The sequence below is a fragment of the Pongo abelii genome, chromosome 1 (genome assembly GCF_028885655.2).
Source record: "Pongo abelii isolate AG06213 chromosome 1, NHGRI_mPonAbe1-v2.0_pri, whole genome shotgun sequence".
Classification (NCBI taxonomy): Eukaryota; Metazoa; Chordata; class Mammalia; order Primates; family Hominidae; genus Pongo; species Pongo abelii.
In genome coordinates, this window is record NC_071985.2 from 209766929 (window position 1) to 209791869 (window position 24941).

Genomic DNA, 24941 nt, shown 5'->3' on the forward strand with positions numbered 1-24941 from the left:
GGCAGGCAGAGTGCAGACCGACCCTTCCCGGCAGGTGGGGGCCGCGGTGAGGGCTGAGAGCCAAGAGCGCTGGAACTGCTAGTGTGGCCTGATAGCTTCCTCCAGCTCCTTGGTTTATTTGCAAACTGGACTTCCAGCACTAGGCCCCCTGCGACCCCCTCCTGCCTTAGTCCCGTGGGATCGGGTAGTTCAAGATTTTGAATTCATGGTTTGGCAGACACCAGCAAGTCTGAAAACCTGCGGGTCAGAGTGGGGCGGAGGCGTGGGCCCCCTACTCTCTGCCCCCTGCCCCCTCGGAAGCGCGGCAGGGGTTGGGACCTCTTCCAGGGGTTGGGACGAGTTGGCGCGGGGACCCGAGGCACCGGCAAATACCCACCCGCTCCTGGGACCTGGCGCCGGCGGCGCCTCTCGCGGGGTGGCACCGCCCACTTCCGCCTTACGCGGGCGAGCGCCGCGCAGTCTTCGTCACAGCGCGGAGGCCTTTTGTCCTCCCGCCGTCCCCGTAGTGGCCGTAACCCGAGTGACACGTTTCCTTGGGGGCGTGGAGGGGTGGGGTCGGGGTCGGGGTGGGCCGTCAGCACTTAAAGGGCCCGCCGCTCGGGCGCAGGAGGCGGTGCCTCTGGAGCAAGCGTGGGGCGCGGGAACCCGAGCAGGTTCGGGAGACGGAATGAAGGGCCGGGTGGGCTCGCGAGGGGCCGGGGAGTCCGCGGGGAGCGAGGGAGTTTCCGAGGGGCGGGTCGTGTTCCTGGCAGCGTCCCTCCAGGGCAGGCCCGCCCCCTTTCTCCCAGTTCCCCGCTGCCCGGGCTGGGGCGGCCGGGGTTCATTCATTCCCGGCCTGGGGACTGCTAGCTCGGCCCCGCTCCGCGCTACAGCCCAAAGCCCAGCCTGAGACCCAGCCGCCCTCGAGTGCCCACGGCCTAGCTCCCCTTCCCTCCAGCAGACAGACTGGGAAAACCGAGTGGGCGACGGCTGAGCAAGGTCACTCCGCTGGTCGGGGGCGCAGCCGGCCTCAGACCAGCTTTCCTGCTTTTCCCAGGGCCTCTCTGCGACCACTTTCGGGGTCCGCGCCAGGCGCGGGGCGGGGGCGGGGGCGGCTTCGGCGCGGCGGGCAGAGTCCAGCGGGGAGCGGTGGGGGAAGGGCGAGCCGCCTGGGGAGGGGGCCGGGCTGCGAGCCTGGAGATCCAGATTCCAGCCCGCTGTCGCCAGCTGTGGGACCGAAGGGCAATTGTTTCACCTCTCTGGCCCTAGTATCTGTATCTGTAAAGTGCCAGTGATAATACCTGTCTCACCGAGATGCTGGGGGAATTCAGGAAAATCATGCAAAAGTGCCTGGTACAGAGCCTGGCACGCAGAGGGCTCTTGGTCAAGTGGGTTGGAGCTGCGTGAGCCCAGAAGGGTATAGAGGCAGCGTGGAGGAAGGCGGCAGCGGGCCCGGTCGCTGGGAATGAAAGGCCTCAGTGTCTGGGGCTTCCTCCCCGTTCTACCCGCAGAGTTTGTTCAGGGTGGAGGTGCGCACCTGGCCAAGTCCACGTCTACACAGCCCACCCAGAGTGGCCTAAGTTGGGCGGGATTCCTAACTCCGAGCCAGGAGTGACCGGGCTGGCCCTGGCATGGGCAGAGGCTGAGCGGGGGTTGGGGTGGGGCCCCCTCCAGGACCAACCACGGTGTGGTTGCCCCTGAGCTGGCCTCAGCCTGCCTGGCGAAGGACCTCACCCTTGAGGCCATGTGATCTATTTCCTGCTTCCTCCCAGCTGACCCTTGAGGGAAAGGGGGTGGGGGCCACCTAGAGCAGGAGGTATTAGTCACTGCGCCCAGGAGCCAGTTTACACCTAGCGAAGGCGGAGGCATTGGACAGGCCTGGGTCTGAGCAGACAGAACCCCTTCCTGGGACCCTGGAGCCCTAATCGTGCTGCCATTTTCCTTCTGTCCAGGACTCTCCAGTCCTCAGTCACCTTGGAGAAAGAAGTGTGGATCCTCAGATTCCATCTTTTCCAACTCCAAGGCAAGTGGAACTAGAAAATAAGGTGCCTGTGTGTCAGTCTCCCCAGCTCTGCTGTGGCAGGCCCTTAAGATCACCTCACTGAACCCTCACGCTGCCTCATGAAGTTTATACAATTATTAGCTCCGTTTTACAGAGATAGAAACTGAGGCCAAGAGGCTAATTAATTTCCAAAGCCTAAGGCCAGAAAGTGATGGTATCCAGACTTGCCCCAGGGCTGACTTCTGAACCAGCCTGGTACCTAGGGCACACTGCCGCCTCCTTCCAAAGTGAGCTTAGGGGGCAGGATTCCAGTGGGAAGGAAGCTCTAAGCAGGCAGCCTCAGCCACCTCTGAGACTCTGTGTCCTGGGCCAGGTGCCATGGCAGAGAAGGTGCTGGTAACAGGTGGGGCTGGCTACATTGGCAGCCACACGGTGCTGGAGCTGCTGGAGGCCGGCTACTTGCCTGTGGTCATCGACAACTTCCATAATGCCTTCCGTGGTGAGCGGGGCAGTGGGGCTGGGGCTACTTGAGGGGATGGCAGAAGCAAAACCCTGGGTTCCACCTCCACCACCGGGCGGGGAAAGTGTGTCTGGCTAGTCCCTGGGAACACAGCACCCCATGTCGTGATGATGTGACCTACATGTACCCTACCAGGAGGGGGCTCCCTGCCTGAGAGCCTGCGGCGGGTCCAGGAGCTGACAGGCCGCTCTGTGGAGTTTGAGGAGGTGGACATTTTGGACCAGGGAGCCCTACAGCGTCTCTTCAAAAAGGTGGGTGCAGGCTGGGCGTGGTGGCTCACGCCTGTAATCCCAGCACTTTGGAAGGCCGAGGTGAGATCATCACTTGAGTCCAGGTGTTCAAGACCAGCCTGCTCAACACGGTGAAACCCCATCTCTACAGAAGAATACAAAAATTAGCTGGGCATGGTAGCCCATACCTGTGGTCCCAGCTACTTGGGAGGCTGGCATGGGAGGATGGCTTGAGCCTGGGAGGTGGAGATTGCAGTGAGCTGAGATGGCACCACTGCACTCCAGCTTGGACAACAGAGCGAGACTGTCAAAAAAAAAAAAAAAAAAAGGTGGGTGCAGGCAGGCAGGCCAGGGGCATTGCCAAGGACTAAGACCAGTAGAGCAACCTCTGGCCATGTCGCCCCCGCAGCACAGCTTTATGGCAGTCATCCACTTTGCGGGGCTCAAGGCCGTGGGCGAGTCGGTGCAGAAGCCTCTGGATTATTACAGAGTTAACCTGACCGGGACCATCCAGCTTCTGGAGGTGAGAGGCATGGGGCAGGGCACAGACACTAGGAGGGTGCCCAGCTGGGCCCCAGCCTGGCAGGCAGTGCCAAACACAGAGCCCAAGCTGTATCATCCTGGCCTCATGTCTTTACCTCCCAGTCTCAGTTTCCCCATCTGTAAATGAGAGTGCTCATCACCTCAGCCCCATTCTCCTGTGGAGGAGTAACGGTGGGAGTAATGTGTGAGGCAGAGGCCACTGATGCCCTCTCTACGGCCAGATCATGAAGGCCCACGGGGTGAAGAACCTGGTGTTCAGCAGCTCAGCCACTGTGTACGGGAACCCCCAGTACCTGCCCCTGGACGAGGCCCACCCCACGGGTGGTTGTACCAACCCTTATGGCAAGTCCAAGTTCTTCATCGAGGAAATGATCCGGGACCTGTGCCAGGCAGACAAGGTGAGGGCCCCCTTGACAGTGCCCTGGCTCCGCTGATCAATGGACTCCTCAGGGCCCACCCTGAGCCCAAGGGTGGGATTCCGAACACCCCCACTAAGGAGGAAGCTAAGGCTCAGGCAGTTGCAGTGGAGGGCCCCATCCCCTGCTTGTTTCTAAAGATAATAGACAACTGGCCGGGAGCAGTGGCTCATATCTGTAATCTCAGCACTTTGGGAGGCCCAGGTGGGCAGATCACTTGAGGTCAGGAGTTCCAGACCAGCCTGGACAACATGGTAAAACCCCCATCTCTACTAAAAATACAAACATTAGCCGGGCATGGTGGTGTGTGCCTGTGGTCCCAGCTATTCGGGAGGCTGAGGCACAAGAATTGCTTGAACCTGGAAGGCAGAGGTTGCAGTGAGCCACATCAGGCCACTACACTCCAGCCTGGGCCATAGTGAGACTCCATCTCAAAAAAACAGAATAGGCATGGGGGAGGGCTCTGGGTTCAGCTGGGACACGCTGCCTGTGCCTCTGGCCTCACCACCTGACCCACATCCCACAGACTTGGAACGCAGTGCTGCTGCGCTATTTCAACCCCACAGGTGCCCATGCCTCTGGCTGCATCGGCGAGGATCCCCAGGGCATACCCAACAACCTCATGCCTTATGTCTCCCAGGTAAGGCAAAAGGGAAGAGACAGAGGAGTGGCCCTGGGGTTATAGCTGGTGCCTGGGATCTGGGACGAACTGACCTGATCTCCACCTCCAGGTGGCGATCGGGCGACGGGAGGCCCTGAATGTCTTTGGCAATGACTATGACACAGAGGATGGCACAGGTGAGCCTAGGACCAGGGGGACCTAGGAGTGGGAGCAAGGAAGGAGAGTCAGGGGGAACAGACTCCCCATCCAACACACTCCCTTCTCTGTAGGTGTCCGGGATTACATCCATGTCGTGGATCTGGCCAAGGGCCATATTGCAGCCTTAAGGAAGCTGAAAGAACAGTGTGGCTGCCGGGTAGGAAGAGAAGGGAGAAGTGAGGGAGGGGAGGGACCAGATCCAGGCAGAGAGGCCCAGAGGGGTGGTCTGTCCAGCCCCTTCCATAAACCCTGTTCTCCGCGGGGCAGATCTACAACCTGGGCACGGGCACAGGCTATTCAGTGCTGCAGATGGTCCAAGCTATGGAGAAGGCCTCTGGGAAGAAGGTAGGCCCCCCCCCCCGCCCCACCCACCTCACCCCACCCAGCTCTCAGCAACAGAGCAGCTTTGGCCCTTCCCACTCACCTCTCTAGAGGGCACCTGGCACTGCCCAGTCTCCTCAGCCTGCCTAGCACCCAGTGCCTGCGGGCGAGCCACTGCTCTGCACTTCCGCTTCTTAAAGACCTGGCCAGCAGCTGGGCCAGGGCCGGCTCAGCTAAGCTCCAACTACCTCCTGTCTTGCAGATCCCGTACAAGGTGGTGGCACGGCGGGAAGGTGATGTGGCAGCCTGTTACGCCAACCCCAGCCTGGCTCATGAGGAGCTGGGGTGGACAGCAGCCTTAGGGCTGGACAGGATGTGTGAGTGCTGGCCTGACCCCTGCAGTTAGGGGCCAGGGAGGGGCTAAATCAGATCTGGGCATGCCCACCCAGGGTGGGCTGTGGGGTGGGGGAGGCTCTGCATTCCACCGTGGGCCCTGAGCACACACCTCGCCGTGTTGCAGGTGAGGATCTCTGGCGCTGGCAGAAGCAGAATCCTTCAGGCTTTGGCACGCAAGCCTGAGGACCCTCCCCTACCAAGGACCAGGAAAAACAGCAGCTGCCTGCTCTCCAGCCTCTGGCAGGAACCCAGGGCCCTGGAGCTGCTGGGGCCAAGCCAAGGCCTCCCCTACCTCAAACCCCAGCTGGGCCCACTCAGCCCACCAGGCATGAGGCCAAGGGCTCCACTGACCAGCAGGCCGAGGTCTCTAACTCTTATCTTCCACAGGGTCCAAGAGTTCATCAGGACCACCAAGAGTGAGTGAGGGGGCAAGGCTCTGGAACAAAACCTCCTCCTCCCAGGCACTCATTTATACTGCTCTGAAAGAGCTTTCCAAAGTATTTAAAAATAAAAACAAGTTTTCTTACACTGGGGCAGGTTCTCACAGATGGTCACTATTCACCCCTGGAATAGAATCAGCCAGGCCTGAGCGTTGAGGAAGCAATTTCTTTAATTTTATCGGAATCCAGGACACAACAAGAAAAAAAACACCCAAAAACCACATGGAGACAGAAGACGAGACACAACTCCTCCCCCGCTGCCTCCCTGCTCTAGAGTGGGGACAAGGTGGGGAGACAGCTGGGGGAGACCTGAACCTCAGTCCAGCCCTACAGGCTCCAGGCCTGCAGGGAAGGAGGGTAATGGGGAGGCAGGGCCCAGCCCCCCAGTGTGGGGAAACAGCTGAGGGAAGGCCCCCCTCAAAAGGCTCCACCTCCTCACCAGCACTCCTGCCCAGGGACAGGGAGCCCACAGCAGCAAGGGGACCCCGGGGCCATGGCCACATTCATGACTGAGAAGCAGCTGAGTGGAGGCAGGAGACACACGATTATCTGGGCAGAATCAGTTGGGGCAGGGGCCTGGGAGGGCCCCATGGGCCAAACCCTGAGGTCACAGGAGGGGGCCCAAAGCGGGGCTAGTGAGTGAGGTCCTGAGTGAGTGGGTCAGCGGCTGGGCCCCTTTCTCCAGCTGCCTGTAGCCCCTCCAATACTGCTGCCAGGGGGGCCCGCCTCCAGGGAAATGGGATAAGAAAGCAGCCTGCCCCTGCTGCAGACAGAGCCAGGTGGCTGAGGCCAGGAAGGAAGGCCCGGCCAGGCCTTGCCACCTGCCCCCAGAGGCCTGTGGGAAAAGGACAGGTCAGGAAGGGTGGGGACAGGGGCTCGACCGGCTCAGATCCAAGATGGTGCCACGCTTGCTTGCTGAGTCCCCCATGAGCTGGGGTACTGCACTGGGGCCAGCGACTAGTTAGACAGGAGGCAGCAGCTTCTCAAGAAATTCCTTCACAGCTGCCATCTCCTGAGGGAATTAAGAGGGGATCACGAGAGGCTCCTGGCTGGAGGCAGAGAAGTGGGAGTGGGAAATGGTCCCCCCACTGACCTGAGGACAGGAGCTGTGCATGACACCCGGGTATGTCTTGAACTGGACCCTGGCAGGTGTGACAACAGACCGGAGCTTTTCAGCCGTCAGGGCCCCAAACCGTACGGGTACCATGGGGTCCAGCTCCCCATGGCACTGGAGGATGGCCAGGTCCTTGGCACTGCCATTAGCTGCCTGGGGGCCGGACAGGACTCAGGGCAAAGCTAGTGCTGCAGCAGTCCCCAAGCCATGAGGATACAGACACAAAGGGCGGGGGGGTCAGTGGGGACATTCACCTGGGGGAAGGCCCGGTGCAGAGGCAGCCAGCAGCTCAACGCCACGATGCCAGCCAGAGGGTGGGGGCAGGTGAGGGCCGTGTAGAGGGACAGGGCCCCGCCCTGGAGGGAGGAGAGAGAGGGGTCATGAGGGCACAGCTCAGTCACCGGCCACCCCACCCCCTAACCCCCACACCCTTCTCCCCTCACCTGTGAAAAGCCTCCCAGGACGATTCGATTGGCAGGGATCCCGTTCTTCATTTCATGCTCAATCAAGGCCTTGACTGGGGGGAGGGGGCGTGAGTGGGTAGGGGGAAGCTGCCAAGGGGCCCAATAAGGAAGCCAGGCTGAGGAACCACCCAGTGCTTTCCTGGGGGGCAGGGGAAGGAGGATGCGGAGGAGGGGCTGGGGTCTTACTGTTCTCTGCTGCCTTCTTGATGCCAGCCTCGTCCTCTGGGGCATCTGGACTCAGCCCCATCAGGTCAAACCTGGGGAGTAGAGGCACTGGCAGCTATAGAAAACCCCAGCCAGCCAGCCCCCTGTGGCTCCCTCAGCCCAAGTGTCCTCGTCCCCCTGCCCACCCCCACTCCCAAACTCACCAGGAGGGCATCACCATCTTCATGTTGAGGGTCACAGGGATCCTAGGCCTGGGGAAAGAGAGCCAGAGGGCCCATCATGCTCAGGAGGAATGAGGAGGCCAGAGCCCAGAGCCTGGAGTGGGGCCGCGCCGCCCCTGGAGGCCCCTCCCAGCTGGCAGGGCCTGTGTTTAAGGTGTTGCCAGGCAACCTGCCACGTGGGGCTGGAGGCTGTGGTTGGGGCAAAGCGCCAGCAATGGAGAAGCAGAGCCCAGCGCTTGGTGTGACAGGGTCCCAGGTAGTTGGTGAGTACTTGGGGAAGGGGCAAAGGGAGGTGTGGGTTCTAGGAGAGCTCAGGTCTAGGAGGCCCTAGGGCTGGGGACTGGTGCTGGACCCCACTCCTGGGGGCTCCACAGGAGCTAAGGCTGAAAATGCCAAATCTGACTGCCCTGAGCCCAAGCCCCAGGATGCAACTGACAGGAGAGAACAGGCCTGGGATGACAGGACCACCCCCAGATGATCCCCAGCCTCAGCCCCTCCCTTGCTGGGGTGACACTCACGCATGGGGACAGATGTACTTGACGTGAGGGAGCCGGATGGTGGAGAGGGCGTCAGCCCAGCTGTGCCTGTAGGAGGGACGGGAGAAAAGGCTCCGATGTGGTAGGAAGAGAAGGCCTCTCCAGTCCACTGCTGGGCCAGGCCCCCTCCTTAAGGAGCACCCCTCCTCAGTCACTTACCCTGTGTCTCCAAGTCCATGTAAAAAAATAACCTGGAAAAAGATGGGAAATGGGGAGACAGGAAGGCTCCCCCTAGGTCCTCCAACTTCTGCCCACCCCTCCCCCACGCCCAAGGACCTGGGGTAACCCAGGTAGGTAGCAGCCAAACAAGTGACTACCCCGAGCCTGCTGGCCTCAGGATACTCCCTGCTCATCACTGCCACCTCCATTCTCCCACACCCCCTCCAGCCAGTCCTCCAGCTGCTCCCACAGTGTCTGGCCATGGGTGAAAGGGGACCCTTACCGCAGCCGTTTCCCGCTCAGCTCCAGACACGGTGGCAGCATCGGTGAGCAGGGGCACAGACATGGTGTTACCACACATACACCACACGGCTCCACGGCGGGGGCCTGCACACATCGGGGTGGCGGTCAAGAGCAAAACCAGGCACAGGACACACTCCTGGCCCAAGAGGCAACCAGGCCATCAGCCCCACACAGCACCCAGGTTCTGTCCTGGGCACAAAGAATAGTCAAGCAAGAAGTTCCAGGGCACAGCAGAAGGAAGTCTGCCTCAGTTCCAGGGCTGAAAGGCAGAGACAGCCTCCCTAGTGGCCCAGAACGTGTGTCTCTGGTTCTGGCCCAACCACAGGACCTGAGCTTGCTGGAGACAGGCAGAGGCAGGGCATAGGGACTGTAGGGCAGGGGGCAAAGGGGAGGCGGCTGCACGCCTGCTTCATTCCCCCTCTAACTCCCCGGGGTGAGTGCCTTCCCCCTCCTCTCCAATCATCCCTGGGTCCCTGCCTCCCCAGCTCCCGGCCCTATGGGAAATGGAGAGAAAAATGCCAGGGAAAGGAGCTTCCATCCCCTACTCAGTGCCGCCTCCAACCCCCATCTCAACCTCCCCCCACCCAGCCCCCATCCAGCCTTCACAGCAGTTTCTGGCCCATCCATTCCCAGACCCCCAGGGGGCTGCCCATGTCCCCAGAAAGCGTAAGAACTCCACACCCCCCTAAACGGAGCTACCTGCTGCTGCTGCTGCCACTGACTGCAAACGAGCCCCGGCTTGACCACGCTCTGGGACTCCCAAACACAAAAGAATGTCAGGCTGGCTGGCCCCTCCCCATCCTCGGCGTTCTCCAAACTCGCCGGAAGCTTCCACTACCTGCCTCCAAGTGCCTGCCCACCCCTCCCAACTGGCCTCACCTTCCATCTCTGACCCCTGAGGGCAGCTCCCCACAATGGGATCGTTCACCTGTGACCCGGGGTTCCTCTTCCCATGGGGAATGCACCTCCTGCCCTGAGCTGCGATTCCCTTCCTTCTTCACCGTGGGGACTTGCACCTCCCGCCCAGGCTCCCTCCTCGGAGGGGTGCCTTCCCCCTGACCTGTCTCTCTCTCTACACCTTGAGAACTTCCATCCTGACCCAGGATCTCCCACTCCCCACAATGGGAACTTCTGTTCTGACCAAGGGTCACCCTACCCAGTGGCATTTTCCACCCTGACCCAGGACTCCCACCTGCCCACAATGGAGCTTTGTACCTTTGACTCTGGGGAAGCCCCCGCCCCACAACGGGCTCTTCTACTTCCGACCCCTAAAAGTCTGTCTCATTATACCCAGACAACCCCTTGCCTAGCCCCGCTCCACTCCCGAAGTCTCCAAGACTGGACAGCGCCTTCGCACCTCACTCCCCACCCCCATTCCCCCCATCGCGGTTCCCCCTCCCTGCTCTCCGGGACCCTCCCCAGGCCGACCTCCCCCTACACGCCCATCCTCCGCAGCCGCCGGCTGGGTACCTCCACTCCCTGGGACTTCCGAGGCCGCTTGGGCGATTCTCCTCTTTCTCCCGCAGACACACACTCTTCCCCCTCGGCCGCCCCCGCCGGAACTTCCGTTTAAGTCCCGGGAACCCAGCCATCGCGCTGCCGGAAGTAGCCTGGCCGACAGTACGGAACCCGGAAGCGGGGACCCGGCTTCGCTGGATAGAAGCTGCCATGTTGGAGGCGGCGGGGCTACTCCCTGTCATTCAGCCGCGCAGTAGCTGGGTTCTTACCCGCTCCCACCTTGTAGATTCGAGACAGGGCACCCAAGACTCCCACTTGCTACCACCACCCATGCGCCTCCTGGAGGAGGGCTGACCGGAAGGAGAGGCATCCCTCACACTATTGTTTGCATAAACTTTACCACCTTCCCATCCTCATGGGACACACCTCTTAAGGCCTCGGGTGTCTGCCACTGGCTTTCATGCCCTATTCCAGGATCATGAATGGAATGACACACTCTGAACCGAAGAGACCTTACAGATCATCTAGTTCTCTAGCCTTAAAGATGGAGAAACTGAGGCTCAAGGAAGGCATGTAAACAGCAACCTCGGGATTCCATTGAAATTCTGCCTCTTTGGATCTCCTTCCTGGGATATAAAATGGTTAATAACCACCCTGCCTCCTTCACAGCTTTGTTGGTAGGCTTAAATGAGGTTGTGTGAACATGCTTTATACCGTAAAATCACAGCGTGAGGTGTTAATCATGCAAAAAAGGACCTAGGAAAAATACAAAGGCCGTATCAGGAGAGCTGGACAGGCATTGGCGGTGTTAGCGCTGCCCTTCACAAGCAATGTCATGCAGACAGTGCACAAAACGCTGCCATCAAGCTGAAGTGGAAATAGGTATCAGGGACCACAGAAAAGCCAGAAGGGAGGCAAACTGAGTTGAAGGAGCATGTCCCTGAGAATGTGTGGGGATCTGCAAATAGGAAATGAGTCACACTTGCCCCTCAGCCGCTTAGGACTCACTCTCCCAGCTTAGCCTATACTAGTGTTTTCTTTGAACAGAAAGAAAACAGTACAGCCGGGCGCGGTGGCTCACGCCTGTAATCCTAGCACTTTGGGAGGCCGAGGCGGGCGGATCACGAGGTCAGGAGATCGAGACCATCCTGGCTAACACGGTGAAACCCCGTCTCTACTAAAAATACAAAAAATTAGCCGGGCGAGGTGGCGGGCGCCTGTAGTCCCAGCTACTCGGAAGACTGAGGCAGGAGAATGGCGTGAACCTGGGAGGCGGAGCTTGCAGTGAGCCGAGATTGCGCCACTGCACTTCAGCCTGGGCGACAGAGCGAGACTCCATCTCAAAAAAAAAAAAAAAAAAGAAAGAAAGCAAACAGTACAAAGTTGGAAGCTCAACAAAGCACTTTCCCCCAGGCCCAGAGGCAATTTGGTCCTAAGTACTCAACAGGTCAGGGAGCTTACAATACCAGGATTCACTCACGGCAGGAAGCCTTTGGGCCTAGGGGACCACCACAAGCCAAGGACCCAGGACTGAATGTCAAAAGAAGATGGAGGGTAATGTCCCCACTTATGGAAGAATGAACAGTTCCTCCTGCAACCTCAATCACCTGAGACACCATGACACTTAAATTCTTCAGAGTGAAGCTTCAAATTCAGAGGCTCAGTCCCAGTAGCTGTGATTAATACTTTAATTACTGGAATTAGTGAAGGGCTAGTCTGCTCTAAGATTTTTAAGTTTATTTTCCCCACTACTCCAAATTCAAACATAGCCCTTAAGTCCAAAAAATGATCCAACTGAAATAAAGAGGCTATGGCTGAGTGAATAGGAGCCTTCATGCTTTTCAAGAACAGCATTTGCATTCTGGTTTATTTCAGGCTGCATTTTAGAAATTTTGAGGGCCAACAAGGTTTGGTGGTAGCAGACCTTTCCTAGGACAGGCTGGAGAAACAGTGGCTATATCCTCCAAACAACAGCATGGGCCAATCCCTCAGAGGAATTCTCCCAAAAGGATCAGATTCAACACTAATTCCCTTTATCACCTGTTCCTGTTTTCTGCGAGGGAGAGAATACTGACCATATCAAATCCCCTTTTTAGATACTTACATTCTCTTCAATTGCTAAACTGACTTTCAAAATTTAAGTCCAAAGTCTTTGGTCTACCTGGAGACCACATGAGCTGCTCAATTACTTTCCTCACCTTCATTTCTTCTGATGAGCTCCAGAATCTGTTCTCCCTTATTTTTGTAAATGTCATTCTACAAATTACTTCCTTTTGTGCAAAATGAAATATAGGGTTTTTTGTTGTTGTTGTTGTTTTGAGACAAGGTCTCACTCTGTTGCCTCAGGCTGGGGTGCAGTGGCGCAATCATGGCTTACTGTGGCCTCGACCTCCTGGGCTCCAGTGATCCTCCCACCTCAGCCTCCCAAGTGGCTGGGACTACAGGTGCACGCCACCATGCCCAGTTAATTTTTGTGAAATACAGGTTTTCAACCCCACCTTCTTCTTTACTATATATGGGTGTAGGAGTGTTTTTGGCCTACTGTACAAAATTAAGCTTGACCATTCCTGGAGAAACTGATCCAGTATTTATTTATTTTTTTTTTTGAGACAGAGTCTCACTCTGTTGCCCAGGCTGGAGTGCAGTGGCGTGATCTCAGCTCACTGCAAGCTCCGCTTCCCGGGTTCACGCCATTCTCCTGCCTCAGCCTCCTGAGTAGCTGGGACTACAGGCACCCGCCACCGCACCCAGCTAATTTTTTATATTTTATTAGAGACGGGGTTTCACCGTGGTCTCGATCTCCTGACCTCGTGATCCGCCCGCCTCGGCCTCCCAAAGTGCTGGGATTACAGGCGTGAGCCACCACGCCCAGCTCCAGTCTTGATTTAATTGTGGCACTTCCTATAATCTACCTAGTCCAAAACAACAAAAAATTTCAAAGTTCAGTACAGTTCCCCATGAAATGAAAGTTGCATCAGTGGCTATCAAGAACTCAAAAGAAAATACAAACATTAAGTCTGGCAAGGATTTATTAGGAAGCTTATTAGTCACAGTGAATAAAAGCCATGAAAAGAAGAACTCAAATCTCCAAATTCTGGCATTGGACTTACAACACTAGTTAGAAGCTAATAAACATTAAGGAAGTTCCAAGGGTAATCTTAACTAAGTCTCAATCTTACCGACCAGATTACCCATACAAACAGAAATGATCCCCATGCTCTCCCCAGACTGCTTAGCTAGGCAGCAGAAAAGACCTTCTCCCCAAGCTTAAGCTATCACGTGTCAGCAGGAGACTCCTGTCCTTCTAGCTATAACCACAGGACACATGTGCGTGACAGACAACTCCAAGCTGGGCAACTTGACAAGAATGCTGAACAATGAGGGCGAAAGGAGCAAGCAGGAACAAGTGTTTTAGTTGGAGACCCTCCTGATGGCTACTACTAACATAATCCTGAGGCGTCAGAAAGTTTCCTATAGCCCACACATAGTTTCCTTTAAAAAAAAAAACAAAAAAAAACAAGTCACACAACAATCCTGCCACAAAGCAACATGACACTTGGAATCACATGGCCACATTAACTGGAAAAGCAAGCGTTATCCATGACTGCCAGATGCCACCCAGCCCGAGACCCAATTTCCGCAGCGCCCTAGAGAACCACGATGGTCCTCTGGCACCTACACAACCCTCCCAGTGGTGTCGTATCTTCCGTAGGCCAGGTTTCTGCAGCAAGCCCCAAAGACAAAGCTTGGCAGAGGCTGTGGCAGCCAACTCTCTCTGGAGCCTCATCCCTTTGTCCTTCCCAACAGGTAGTCGTACATCTTCACTGAGACAGCGCCTCTATGGGAGCCTCGGCCAGCCCTTAGGAAATAAAGTGTGTCTGTGGGGTAACCTGATGGACCCTATGGTCTGCTGGGTTGGCAGATGCTTCATAATTGCAGATGGTCACCTCGTGTCGGCGAAGCTGCAAGAAAATTGAGGCTGGGTCAGCCAGCCATTAAAAGAACTGTCCTTTCCCACACCACACACATTGCAGTAGTCCTTATTCAGGTTCATTTCTAGGAGTCATCATTTAATATCTCCTTATTTTAATACTTAGAAGTCATCATCTAATATCTCCCAATTTTGATACTTTTTAACTCCAGAAAGCTGCAAAGATCATTATCATTGATTCACCCTGTAACTTTGAAGATTCATTCTCCCTACTATAATGGGGGTACCATAAGAACAGGAACTTGTCTATGGTATTATCTTATCCCTGGTTCATGAATAGAAAAGATTATCAAAAATACTCAATGAAAGCATTTGAAAGTAAAAAACTGTGAATTAATATAAATGACAATTTCAGGCTGGGCAAGGTGGCTCACACCTGTAATCCCAACACTTTGGGAGGCTGAGATGGGCAGATCACCTGAGGTCAGGAGTTCGAGACCAGCCTGGCCAACATGGCAAAACCCTGTCTCTACTAAAAATACAAAAAAATTAGCCGGGCGTGGGAGTGGGCACCTGTAATCCCAGCTACTCGGGGCACTGAGGCAGGAGAATCACTTGAACCTGGGAGGCGGAGGTCACAGTGAGCTGAGATATATATATAATATATATTATATATAATATATATATTATATATTATATATATTATATATAATATATATTATATATATTATATATTATAATATATTATATATTATATATATTATATATTATATATATTATATTATATATATTATATATTATATATATTATATATATATAAATAACAGTTTCAACCCCCTTAAAAATACCTGTAGTTTCTCAAATGAGACGAAAAGTTTATACTGATAAAACCAAGAAAAATAATAAACTGGGAGTAATTGTGACACTTGCTCTTTTCCCTTCCCTGGAAGCTCCCATCACCACAGTGTACAGACATGTAGACATGAGGGGAAAACCTTTCCAACCCCATCTTACCTCAGTCCACTCTCCTCTCAGGCCAATATAAAAGACCTTTGTCGTATCTGCTCCGAAGTTTTTTGAAATATGAATTGAGAGATGATAGACATTTGAAAAACGAGAAATTCTAGAGGATGACAGGAATAGGGAAAGAAGGTATGAATTATAGTTCACTGAGTATCTCACCACCATGTAAAACAACAATTCAGCTCCAGCTTGTAAAAGCCAGGCAAAGTCAGAGCTCCTGAGTTCTTCCTTCTCCTTTGGACAGGCAATTAATTCAATGACCATTTACTGAGCACCTGCCAGATCCTGTCCAAGGCAGTAGGGATAAACACTGCTCCTGCCCTCAAAGAACAGGAATGAGAAATGCTGCATAACCCAGCAGGGATTCTAAAGCACATTTAGTGTTAACCTAAACTAACGGGAGACACATCTTTCCTAAACCACCCTAGGAGTTCATTCAGATCTGCCAATTGCTTGCAAGTTAACAAGTCTGTGGCTTGCACTGAATCTCTGCCAAAAATTGACCAAGCCAAAGATCAAGTCTCCTCCACTGTTTTAACTCATTTCCAATGCTAAGAGAGCAGGAGACTGGCCAAAAATAAATGGCAAGCCCTATAAGAAGCCATAGAGAATGGAAGACAGGCCCAGTGCTTACTTTGTAGCATACTCTAATTCTCCCGTAAGATCCCGGTTCAGACTAAAGGTCTGATCTGGCTCCCTTTCTGTATCATCAAAGGACATCTGTGGAATATTCTTGTACCTGAGAAAGGAAAGGAAAGAAAAGTCAAGAAATGTGCATTATCACATGTTTCAGGTTTTCAAAATTTTCTACTGACTGCTCAGTCGCCTTTGATTCTATCAATAGGCGACTGAATTTGGGGGTCAAATTTTAGAAATGACATTTTATACAAGTATCTCCAAATATCTTTTTTTTTTTTTTTGAGACAGAGTCTCACTGTGTCACCCAGGCTGGAGTGCAATGGTGCAATCTCAGCTCACTGCAACCTTCACCTCCCAGGTTCAAGTGACTCTCATGCCTCAGCCTCCTGAGTAGCTGGGACTACAGGCGTACGCCACCATGCCCGGCTAATTTTGGTACTTTTAGTAAAGACAGGGTTTCACCATGTTGGCAATGCTGGTCTCTAACTCCCAACCTCAGGTGATCCGCCTACGTCGGTCTCTCAAAGTGCTGGAATTACAGGCATGGGCCACCGTGTCCAGCCTACAAATATCTTTAATCCAACAAAAAAAGAGCTGAGATCTGCAACATAACCCCATGGCATCTTTGAGTGGGTTAATATCACATGAGAAGCAATACACAAAGAGACGGCTCAAACTAGGTCACATGCAGCAAATGCATGGAGAAAATAAACAACTCAGCACATTCAGACCAAACTGAGGATGTCATTAAATAAAACAGCTTACCCATGGGAAAAATACATACTTTGGCAGAAACATACTACACACAGTTAAGAGATAAAAGATCAGGTAACCCAATGCTCAAGCATTTTTTTGTGTCCAAAAACTACATCATACACTCAGTCACCTTACAGTTCTTAAAACATTTATAACATGGGGATTTCCATTTTGAAAGAGCACAAAAGACTGCAATCTCACATCCAAACTGCTAGAGAGGGTGCAATGAGCCAAGATCACGCCACTGTACTCCAGCCTGGGTGACAGAGAGACTCTGTCTCAGAATAAATAAAAAGTAAACTGCTAGAGAAGAAAATGTTTTTCAAAGAGTAATCTAAAAAGCAGCTGTCTCTATAACCCACAAATTCCCAAAGACTAAGCCACATGTCCCCATCAATTCCAGGGTGTTTTATTAACACACCCACACAGAAGAGGCCTCAATATTAGCTGGGGCAAAATGCATGTAATTTAAGAAAGCCGCTGGGCGCAGTGGCTCACGCCTGTAATCCTAGCACTTTGGGAGGCCGAGGCGGGCGGATCACGAGGTCAGGAGATTGAGACCATCCTGGCTTACATGGTGAAACCCCATCTCTACTAAAAATACAAAAAATTAGCCGGGCGTGTTGGCGGGCGCCTGTAGTCCCAGCTACTTGGGAGGCTGAGGCAGGAGAATGGCGTGAACCTGGGAGGCGGAACTTGGAGTGAGCCGAGATGGTGCCACGGGACTCCAGCCTGGGCGACAGAGCGAGACTCCATCTCAAAAAAAAAAAAAAAAAAGAGAGCAAATGTTTACTTCAAAGTGTTTCTAAGAATGATGCACCACAGAATAATAATAATAGTAAACATTTATGAGCAGCATAATGAGCAGCAGTATAGCGCTGTAGTTAAAATCTAGAGCTAGACTTTCTAGGATTCAAGCCTGGCTCTGTCACTCAACAGCTAAGTAAATTTGGGCACCTGATTTAACCTCTGTTTCCTCATCTGTAAAATGGGAATAATAATAGTACATATTCCACACAGTTGGTATGGAGATGAAATTGAATCGATTCTAAGTAATGCATATATTGAAAAAACTTTACTATGGAAAAGTTCAAACTTACACAAAAGCAGAGATTACATAATGAATCTCCACATACTCTTCACTCATCTTCAATGATCAACATTTTGTTGATTTTGCCTATCAGCCCGATTTTGTTTCAGCTCAATATTTTAAAGCAATCCCAGACACACCATTTCACCTATAAATATTCCAGTATGGGCCACGCGCAGTGGCTCACGCCTGTAATCCCAGCACTCTGGGAGGCGGAGGCAGGCGGATCACTTGAGGTCAGGAATTCAAGAGCTGCCTGGTCAACATGGCAAAACCCTGTCTCTACTAAAAATAAAAAAAAATTAGCCAGGCCTGGTGATGTGTGCCTGTAATCCCAGCTACTCAGGAGGCTGAAGCAAGAGAATCACTTGACCCCAAGAGGCGGAGGTTGCAGTGAGCCAAGATTAGGCCCTGCACTCAAGCCTAGGCAACAGAGCAGAACACCGTCTTAAAATATATATATATACACACACACACACACACAAACACACACGTATATATACACATGCGTATATACGTATATATACATATATATACACGTGTATATATATGTATATATACGTATATATACACACATGTGCCTGTAATCCCAGCACTTCGGGAGGCTGAGGTGGGCGGATTACGAGGTCAGGAGATCAAGACCATCCTTGCTAACACAGTGAAACCCTATCTCTACTAAAAAATACAAAAAATTAGCCAGGCATGGTGGCGGGCGCCTGTAGTCCCAGCTACTCAGGAGGCTGAGATGGCAGAATGGCGTGAACCCAGGAGGCGGAGCTTGCAGTGAGCTGAGATCGCACCACTGCACTCCAGCCTGGGCGACAGAGTGAGACTCTGTCTCAAAAAATAAAATAAAACAAAATACATATATGTAACACCATTTTACAATAATTGACAATATCAACAGATAACAAAATTAACAGCAATTCTTTTTTTTTGGCTGGGTGCAGTGGCTCACTCCTGTAATTTCAGCACACTGGGAGGCTGAGGTGGGCAGACTGCTTGATCCCAGGAGTTCAAGACCAGCCTGGGCAACATAGCAAAACCCCATCTCTGCAAAAAAAAAATACATAAATTAGCTAGGCGTGGTGGCACACGTCTGTATTCCCAGCTGCTTGGGAGGCTGCGGTGGGAGGACTGCTTGAGCTGAGGAGGTCGAGGCTGCAGTGAGCTATGATCACACCACTGCACTCCAGCCTAGGTGACAAAGTGAGGCCCTATCTCAAAATATATAAATAAATAATTTTTTTTAAAGCCTTGCTCTGTTGCCCAGGCTGGGGTCCAGTATATGATCTTATGATCTTAATTCACCATAACCTTTAATTCCTAGGCTCAAGTGATCCTTTGGCCTCGGCCTCCCCAAAGTGCTGGGATTGAGGCATGAGCCACTGTGCCCAGCCCAATGGTAATTCTTTTTTCTTCTTTTGAGACAGTCTTGCGCTGTCGCACATGCTGGAGTGCAGTGGTATGATCTTGGCTCACTGCAACCTCCGCCTCCCGGGTTCAAGTGATTCTCCTGCCTCAGCCTCTCGAATAGCTGGGATTACAGGCGCCTGCCACCATGACTGGCTAATTCTTGTGTTTTTAGTAGAGACAGGGTTTCACCATGTTGGCCAGGCTGGTCTTGAACTCCTGACCTCAGGTGATCTGCCTGTCTCGGCTTCCCAAAGTGCTGGGATTATAGGTGTGAGCCACTGCACCTGGCTGAATGGTAATTCTTTAGTAACACGTAACACCTTATCTGTGTTCAAACTTCCCTGATTTAATAATACTCTCAATCTAATTTTTCTGGATGTGTCAATGGCATGTCATAGTTAGACAGCATTTTTTCTGTATTAATTGTATATAATATAATGGTACATTTTACAATCAATGACATCTTACATTTGATAAAGTATAATATATGTTGTGTGCTTAGAACTAAGGGCTATGTATTCTTATCTGTTTACCCAAAATTGGACACTGTGCTCCAGACCTAATCTAAGCTCTTTACATGTTTTATCTCATTTAAGCCTCTCCACAGTCTTATGAGGTATGTATGCACTGTTACCATTCCCATGTTAGATACAGAAAATCCAGGCATAGAGAAGATAAGGTCTCAAAGTCATGAAGCTAGCAAGTTGTACAGCCATTATTTGAACCCAGTTTACTCCAGACCCCACACTCTAAACCACAATGCAGCATGGATGCCTAATATTCTCAGTTCAGTCCATCATCTTCCCAGTAAATGAGTCTCCAAAAGCATCAAAGGTATTATTTCCTTAAAATGACTAAATACATGGATTTGCTTTCAAATTCATGTTTCTAATTACTCAACTATAATATATCTTAAATCTCTGGAAGTTCTTTAATCAATTTTTCAGATGAATTTTTTTTTTTGAGACAGAGTCTCACTCTGTTGCCCAGGCTGGAATGCAGTGGTGCAATCTTGGCTCACTGCAACCTGCACCTCCCCGGTTCAAGTGATTCTCATGCTTCAGCCTCTCCAGTAGCTAGGATTACAGGCCTGTGCCACCGCACCCAGCTAATTTTTGTATTTTTAGTAGAGACAGGGTTTTGCCATGTTGACCAGGCTGATCTTGAACTCCTGGCCTCAAGTGATCTGCCCACCTCGGCCTCCCAAAGTGCTGGGATTTGAATTTTTTTTTTCTTTTTTTTTTGCGATGGAGTCTTGCTCTGTCACCCAGACTGGAGTGCAGTGGCACGATCTTGGCTCACTGCAACCTCTGCCATCTGGGTTCAAGCGATTCTCCTGCCTCAGCCTCCCAAGTAGCTGGGATTACAGGCGTGTGCCACCACGCCCAGCTAATTTTTGTATTTTTAGTAGAGACGGGGTTTCAGCATCTTGGTCAGGCTGGTCTTGAACTCCTGACCTCGTGATCCATCAGTCTCGGCCTCCCAAAGTGCTGGGATTACAGGTGTGAACCACCATGCTCGGCCTTTAGGATTTGAATTTTTTATTTATTTGTTTTTATTATTACTTTTGAGATGGGGTCTCATTCTGTCATCCAGGCTGGAGTGCAGTGGTGAGATCTCAGCTCGCTGCAACCTCCGCCTCCCAGGTTCAAGCAATTCTTCTGCCTCACCGCCCCCCAGTAGCCGGGATTACATGCATGCACCACCAGGCCCAGCTAATTTTTGTATTTTTAGTAGAGATGGGGTTTTACCAGGTTGGCCAGGCTAGTCTCGAACCTCAGGTGATCCGCCCGCCTCAGCCTCCCAAAGTGCTGGGATTACAAGTGTAAGCCACCGTGCCCAGCCTATATATCATCTTTTATTGGTTTTGTGAGATAAGCTACTGCACTCGGCCTGAATTTTTTAAATGTAAAGTTCTTCTTATATGTTTCCCCAGCACTCAGAAAGCAGTTTTCCCTTTCTTTTAGGAAGGCTGTTCTGGAATAAGGTAAGTTGTCAAAAAGGGTACTAGCTCTGGTGGCAAAAGATTCAGTGTTGCAAGAGGTATACACAACTTTGCTAACTAAATGACACACAAACTCAGGTGGAGTAATTCCATGTCAACAAAACACGTAAGATCATTACTGTATGAAATAGCAAGGAAAAATGTTGAAGCTAACCCCAAGAATGGAATCCATAAAGATCATATGAGATCTGCAGCTAGTTATTAAAACTGCAGAGTCATCAACAAGTGACATTTACACAATGCTCTCTGAATGAATCATGTCATAGTAAGCACTTTGAAATATGAGACAAGCTGTTGGGCCTAAAGATGCTTAATCTAAAAAAGTCATTAATTCAGGAAGAAATATATGTATTCCAATGCAGAATGAGAACAGGACCAAGATATTTTAAAAGGGGAAATATTAAACCCGGTAAGAAGAAAAATGATACTATTCTGGAATAAAATGTTACCAGAAAAAGAGAATTAGGAGCTCCTTGAAGGCCTAAGCCTTTGCCACTTACAGTCTCATCTCAGAGGGGTGTGAGTCATCATCCTCTCCCATTATAATGATGCCTTTGAGCTTGACATTGCCCGTAAATCTGCCAGAATGCAAAAGAGAAGGTTGTCAACCTGGATTTGAATACCTGTTTACTTGTGTGACCCTGGGCAAGACCCTTCCCCTGTATGGGCTTCAGTTTACCCATCTGTCAACTTGTACGAGATAATTTCTAAGATCCTGTCTACCTCTAGCATTCTACAATTCTAAGAAATTTACCTCAATTTCTCAGTTATTGTTCTACAAATACATCTGTTTCCAGTCTGCACCAAGAAAGCTATGATGCTTTCCTCCTCAAACCCACCAAAGTAATTTATCCCATTTCTAGAAGCAAATGTGTGCTCTTGACACCAGTGAATGAATCCATCTGAGGCAATTGGGTACAGCCTATTTAGCCTGAGGTAGGCACCAAGGAGATACTTACGGAATATTAAACAGAAGCTCTTCATCTGCATCACTTTCAACAAACTGGAGGGGATGGGGAGGGGGGAGGAGAAAGCAACAAATATTTGCTGAGAGCCTACAATTTCAGGCATCTCCCACCCTGTTCTACAACTGGGGTGCAATGGGAAGAGTCACTCTCCCTTGGTTTTCCAAGACTTATTAACTTGAAGCTAACCAGTCTTATCCAGTGTCCTAACAGCCACAGGCCATCCAACTGTAAGGTTCTTAACAAAAAGCCCATGAATGAATTTCCAGGGTCGAAGAGCCTTCTGAAGTGTGAACTGAAAGGCAGGTGTTTATGTGCATTTTTCTGAGGAGAAGGTCCATTGCTTTCAAACAGATAGCAAAGGGGCCTGCGACCCCACAATGTAAAGAACCTTTGCTCTATATGGGAAACACCTTTCATCTCCCTAGGCTCGTCTTCACCAGGTAATATGATGAGGCAGCCATTAGCACCAATGGTCCAACGGCCCTCACGACCATCCTCTCTAACCCACACAGCCCTGGAATAGAGCGTTAGGCTGTGTAGCTTGACAAAACTGTCCCCGTTCCCTCTCGGCCTCAGTTTCCCTATATGCAAAATGGGGAGACTCAACGCTGCTCGCCTCCCAAAGAACTGGCAGGAGACAGGCACGGAAAAGCGCTTGGCAACCAGGCTGTCGTTATTTTTAACATCAGAAATGAGTAGACCGACGGCCCGAGGCCCCACGCGCACCCTGCCCCGCCCGCCCCAAGCCCCAGGCGGCCCACCTTGGAGCGGTCGGTCCGTTCCTCCCACGGCTTGAAGACGCCGCGGCCGCTGCCCTCGCGGCTCTCGTTAAGGCACTGCAGCCGCTCCAGGTCGATGCGCAGGTACAGGCCATAGGCCAGGCCGCGCTGCTCGGGCGGCTCCTCCCGTTCGGCGGCGCAGCGGCAGCCGCCCCCGCCGTGACTGTGACCGTGAGACATGGCGACACCGCCACCTGTGCGTCCTCTCGGCCCCACCGCCGCGCTCGCTCGGCTCGGCTCGGCTCAGACCAGCTCCGCGCCGCTCAGCCCCGGCAGCTAAGCGCGCCGCGCCTGCCGCGTCGTAAAAGGCGCCGCTGCGCAGCGCATGCGCGTGGGGAGAAGGCGGGGGTGGGGTCGAGCGGAACTGACGTAGGACGCGCGCCTCCCAGGTGCCAGAGTTCGTGTTGACACCAGTCCTGGCGCTGGATGCTGCTGCTGTCCCAGCTTCCCAGGTGTGGAAACTGAAGGACCAAGAGATTAAACGGGTGTGCTGAGTAAACTCACAGGCTGAGGTTCGAATTCTCCTCCCCCCACGAGGCTGGAGCCTGTGCTGTCTTCCTTGATCGCCACGTTTCTTTGCGAGCTGATGAAGGAAAGTGTGAGGAATGATAAGGCCCTGGAAACTGGAGAACGCGAGCTTATCGCTGTCTCACATGCGCACGGCTTAGACTTTGAGAGCTCACAGGCCCACTTGCATAACCACTTTCTTGATAGCGGGGTTACAGCTTGAGAGCACGGGGCTTTGTGCACGGCCAGACCTAGAGACTACTCCTGGGTCTGCTACTGGCCATTATGACACCTTAAGTCATTTCCCCTATTCTGAGACTCCGTTTCCCCGTCTGTAAGGTGGAAAGAATAGTATCTGTTTCATAGGATCACAGTGAGTATTAAATGAAATAATGCAATTAAAGAACTCTGCAGGCCGGGCGCGGTGGCTCACGCCTGTAATCCCAGCACTTTGGGAGGCCGAGGCGGGCGGATCACGATCGAGATCATCCTAGCCAACATGGTGAAACCCCGTCTCTACTAAAAATACAAAAATTAGCTAGGCGTGGTGGCGCGAGCCTGTAGTCCCAGCTACTCGGGAGGCTGAAGCAGGAGAATCGCTTGAACCCGGGAGGCAGAGGTTGCAGTGAGCCGAGATCGCGCCACGGCACTCCAGCCTGGCGACAGAGCAAGACTCCGTCTCAAAAAGAAAAAAAAAAGAAAGAAAAAAGAACTCAGCAAATGGCTGACACATGATGGGCATTCAGTAGCCGATGGTTATTACGGTCAAATCCAACCACAGCCACTTACTAGCTGCGTGGCCTTGGGCAAGTGACTTGATCTGAACTCAGTTTACCCCCTGTGAAGTGAAGGGATTGGACTAGATGATCTCTGCGTTTCCTCCCCCATGTGATATTTCAGAGTACGTTTTTTCAAACAGCTGGTTGTGGCCTGTCAATAGGTTTTAAAATCCGTTTATAGAGAATTGTGATCAACATTAAAAAAAAAAATAGAATACAAAAAAAAAAAAAACAATGTATCACACATTTCAAGTCTCAATTGATGAAACTTTTGTTTCAGTTTTGAGTTTGTATTCAGACACAATATGACGTGTTTTTCATATTGTGGGTTGAGATCAAAATAATTAAAAGTCACTGTTTAGAGGTGAAATAATCTTGTTTTCAGGATAGGGTGTTTTCCTACTCTCTGGTGGGGAAAAGACAGGATACAGAAAGAGAGTTATGGGATACCCTGGCTACCCTCTTCCCTTCACATCTGGCTCTGGAGTGCTCAGTGGGGCTGGTGAAGTATAGACCAAAATATCCGTTTTTTCAAGTTCCATTCAGAAATATTTTTTGGGCCACGTGCAATGCCTCATGCCTGTAATCTGAGCACTTTTGGGAGGCCAAGGTGGGAGGATCACTTGAGCCCAGGAGTTTGAGGCTAGCCTGGGCAACATAGGGAGACACCATCTTTACAAAAATAATAAAAAATATTAGCCCAGCATTGTGGCTCATGCCTGTGGTCCCAGCTATTTGGGAGGCTGAAGTGGAAGGATCTCCTGAGCCTGGGAGGGTGAGGCTGTAGTGAGCTGTAATCATGCCACTGCACTCCAACCTGGGTATCAGAGCAAGACTGTCTCAAAAAAATAAAAACAAGAAAAATATTTTGATGTCCTACTTTAGTTACTTGTGCAATAAGCAAGCTTGGTTCTGTTTCAAAATAGCTCAGTGCCATGAATTATTCCTGCTTTTAGGTCAC

General features: G+C 51.9%; 3 protein-coding genes across 7 annotated transcripts; 1 reads left to right on the forward strand and 2 right to left on the reverse strand.

Annotated features, from left to right (window-relative positions):
• Positions 1-507: 507 nt before the first annotated feature.
• On the forward strand, positions 508-5760 carry GALE (UDP-galactose-4-epimerase). 4 transcript variants are annotated; one of them, NM_001132676.1, is given in 12 exon segments: positions 612-653; positions 1932-2002; positions 2355-2480; positions 2637-2752; positions 3141-3254; positions 3496-3672; positions 4217-4330; positions 4422-4488; positions 4582-4667; positions 4778-4855; positions 5094-5208; positions 5352-5760. In NM_001132676.1, coding segments are annotated over 10 exon segments (1047 nt in total). In that variant the 5' UTR covers positions 612-653; positions 1932-2002; positions 2355-2359; the 3' UTR covers positions 5411-5760.
• Positions 5761-5819: 59 nt separating this feature from the next.
• Positions 5820-10584, reverse strand: LYPLA2 (lysophospholipase 2). 2 transcript variants are annotated; one of them, XM_024239526.2, is made up of 10 exons: positions 10100-10584; positions 8610-8713; positions 8327-8358; positions 8150-8215; positions 7614-7661; positions 7432-7502; positions 7225-7298; positions 7036-7137; positions 6761-6934; positions 5820-6679 (listed from the first exon to the last, which is right to left on the reverse strand). In XM_024239526.2, the coding sequence occupies exons 2-10, from the start codon at positions 8685-8687 to the stop codon at positions 6629-6631; spliced, it is 696 nt and encodes a 231-aa protein (XP_024095294.1). In that variant the 5' UTR covers positions 8688-8713; positions 10100-10584; the 3' UTR covers positions 5820-6628. The 2 variants fall into 2 exon arrangements, with proteins under 2 accessions (XP_024095294.1, XP_024095292.2); XM_024239524.3 differs by lacking the exon at positions 10100-10584 and adding an exon at positions 9329-9976.
• A 2514-nt stretch (positions 10585-13098) lies between these two features.
• On the reverse strand, positions 13099-24342 carry PITHD1 (PITH domain containing 1). Its single transcript, XM_024232951.2, has 6 exons — positions 22677-24342; positions 21907-21950; positions 21448-21525; positions 15676-15780; positions 15033-15141; positions 13099-14049 (listed from the first exon to the last, which is right to left on the reverse strand). The coding sequence occupies exons 1-6, from the start codon at positions 22872-22874 to the stop codon at positions 13948-13950; spliced, it is 636 nt and encodes a 211-aa protein (XP_024088719.1). The 5' UTR covers positions 22875-24342; the 3' UTR covers positions 13099-13947.
• Between the last annotated feature and the right edge of the window lie 599 nt (positions 24343-24941).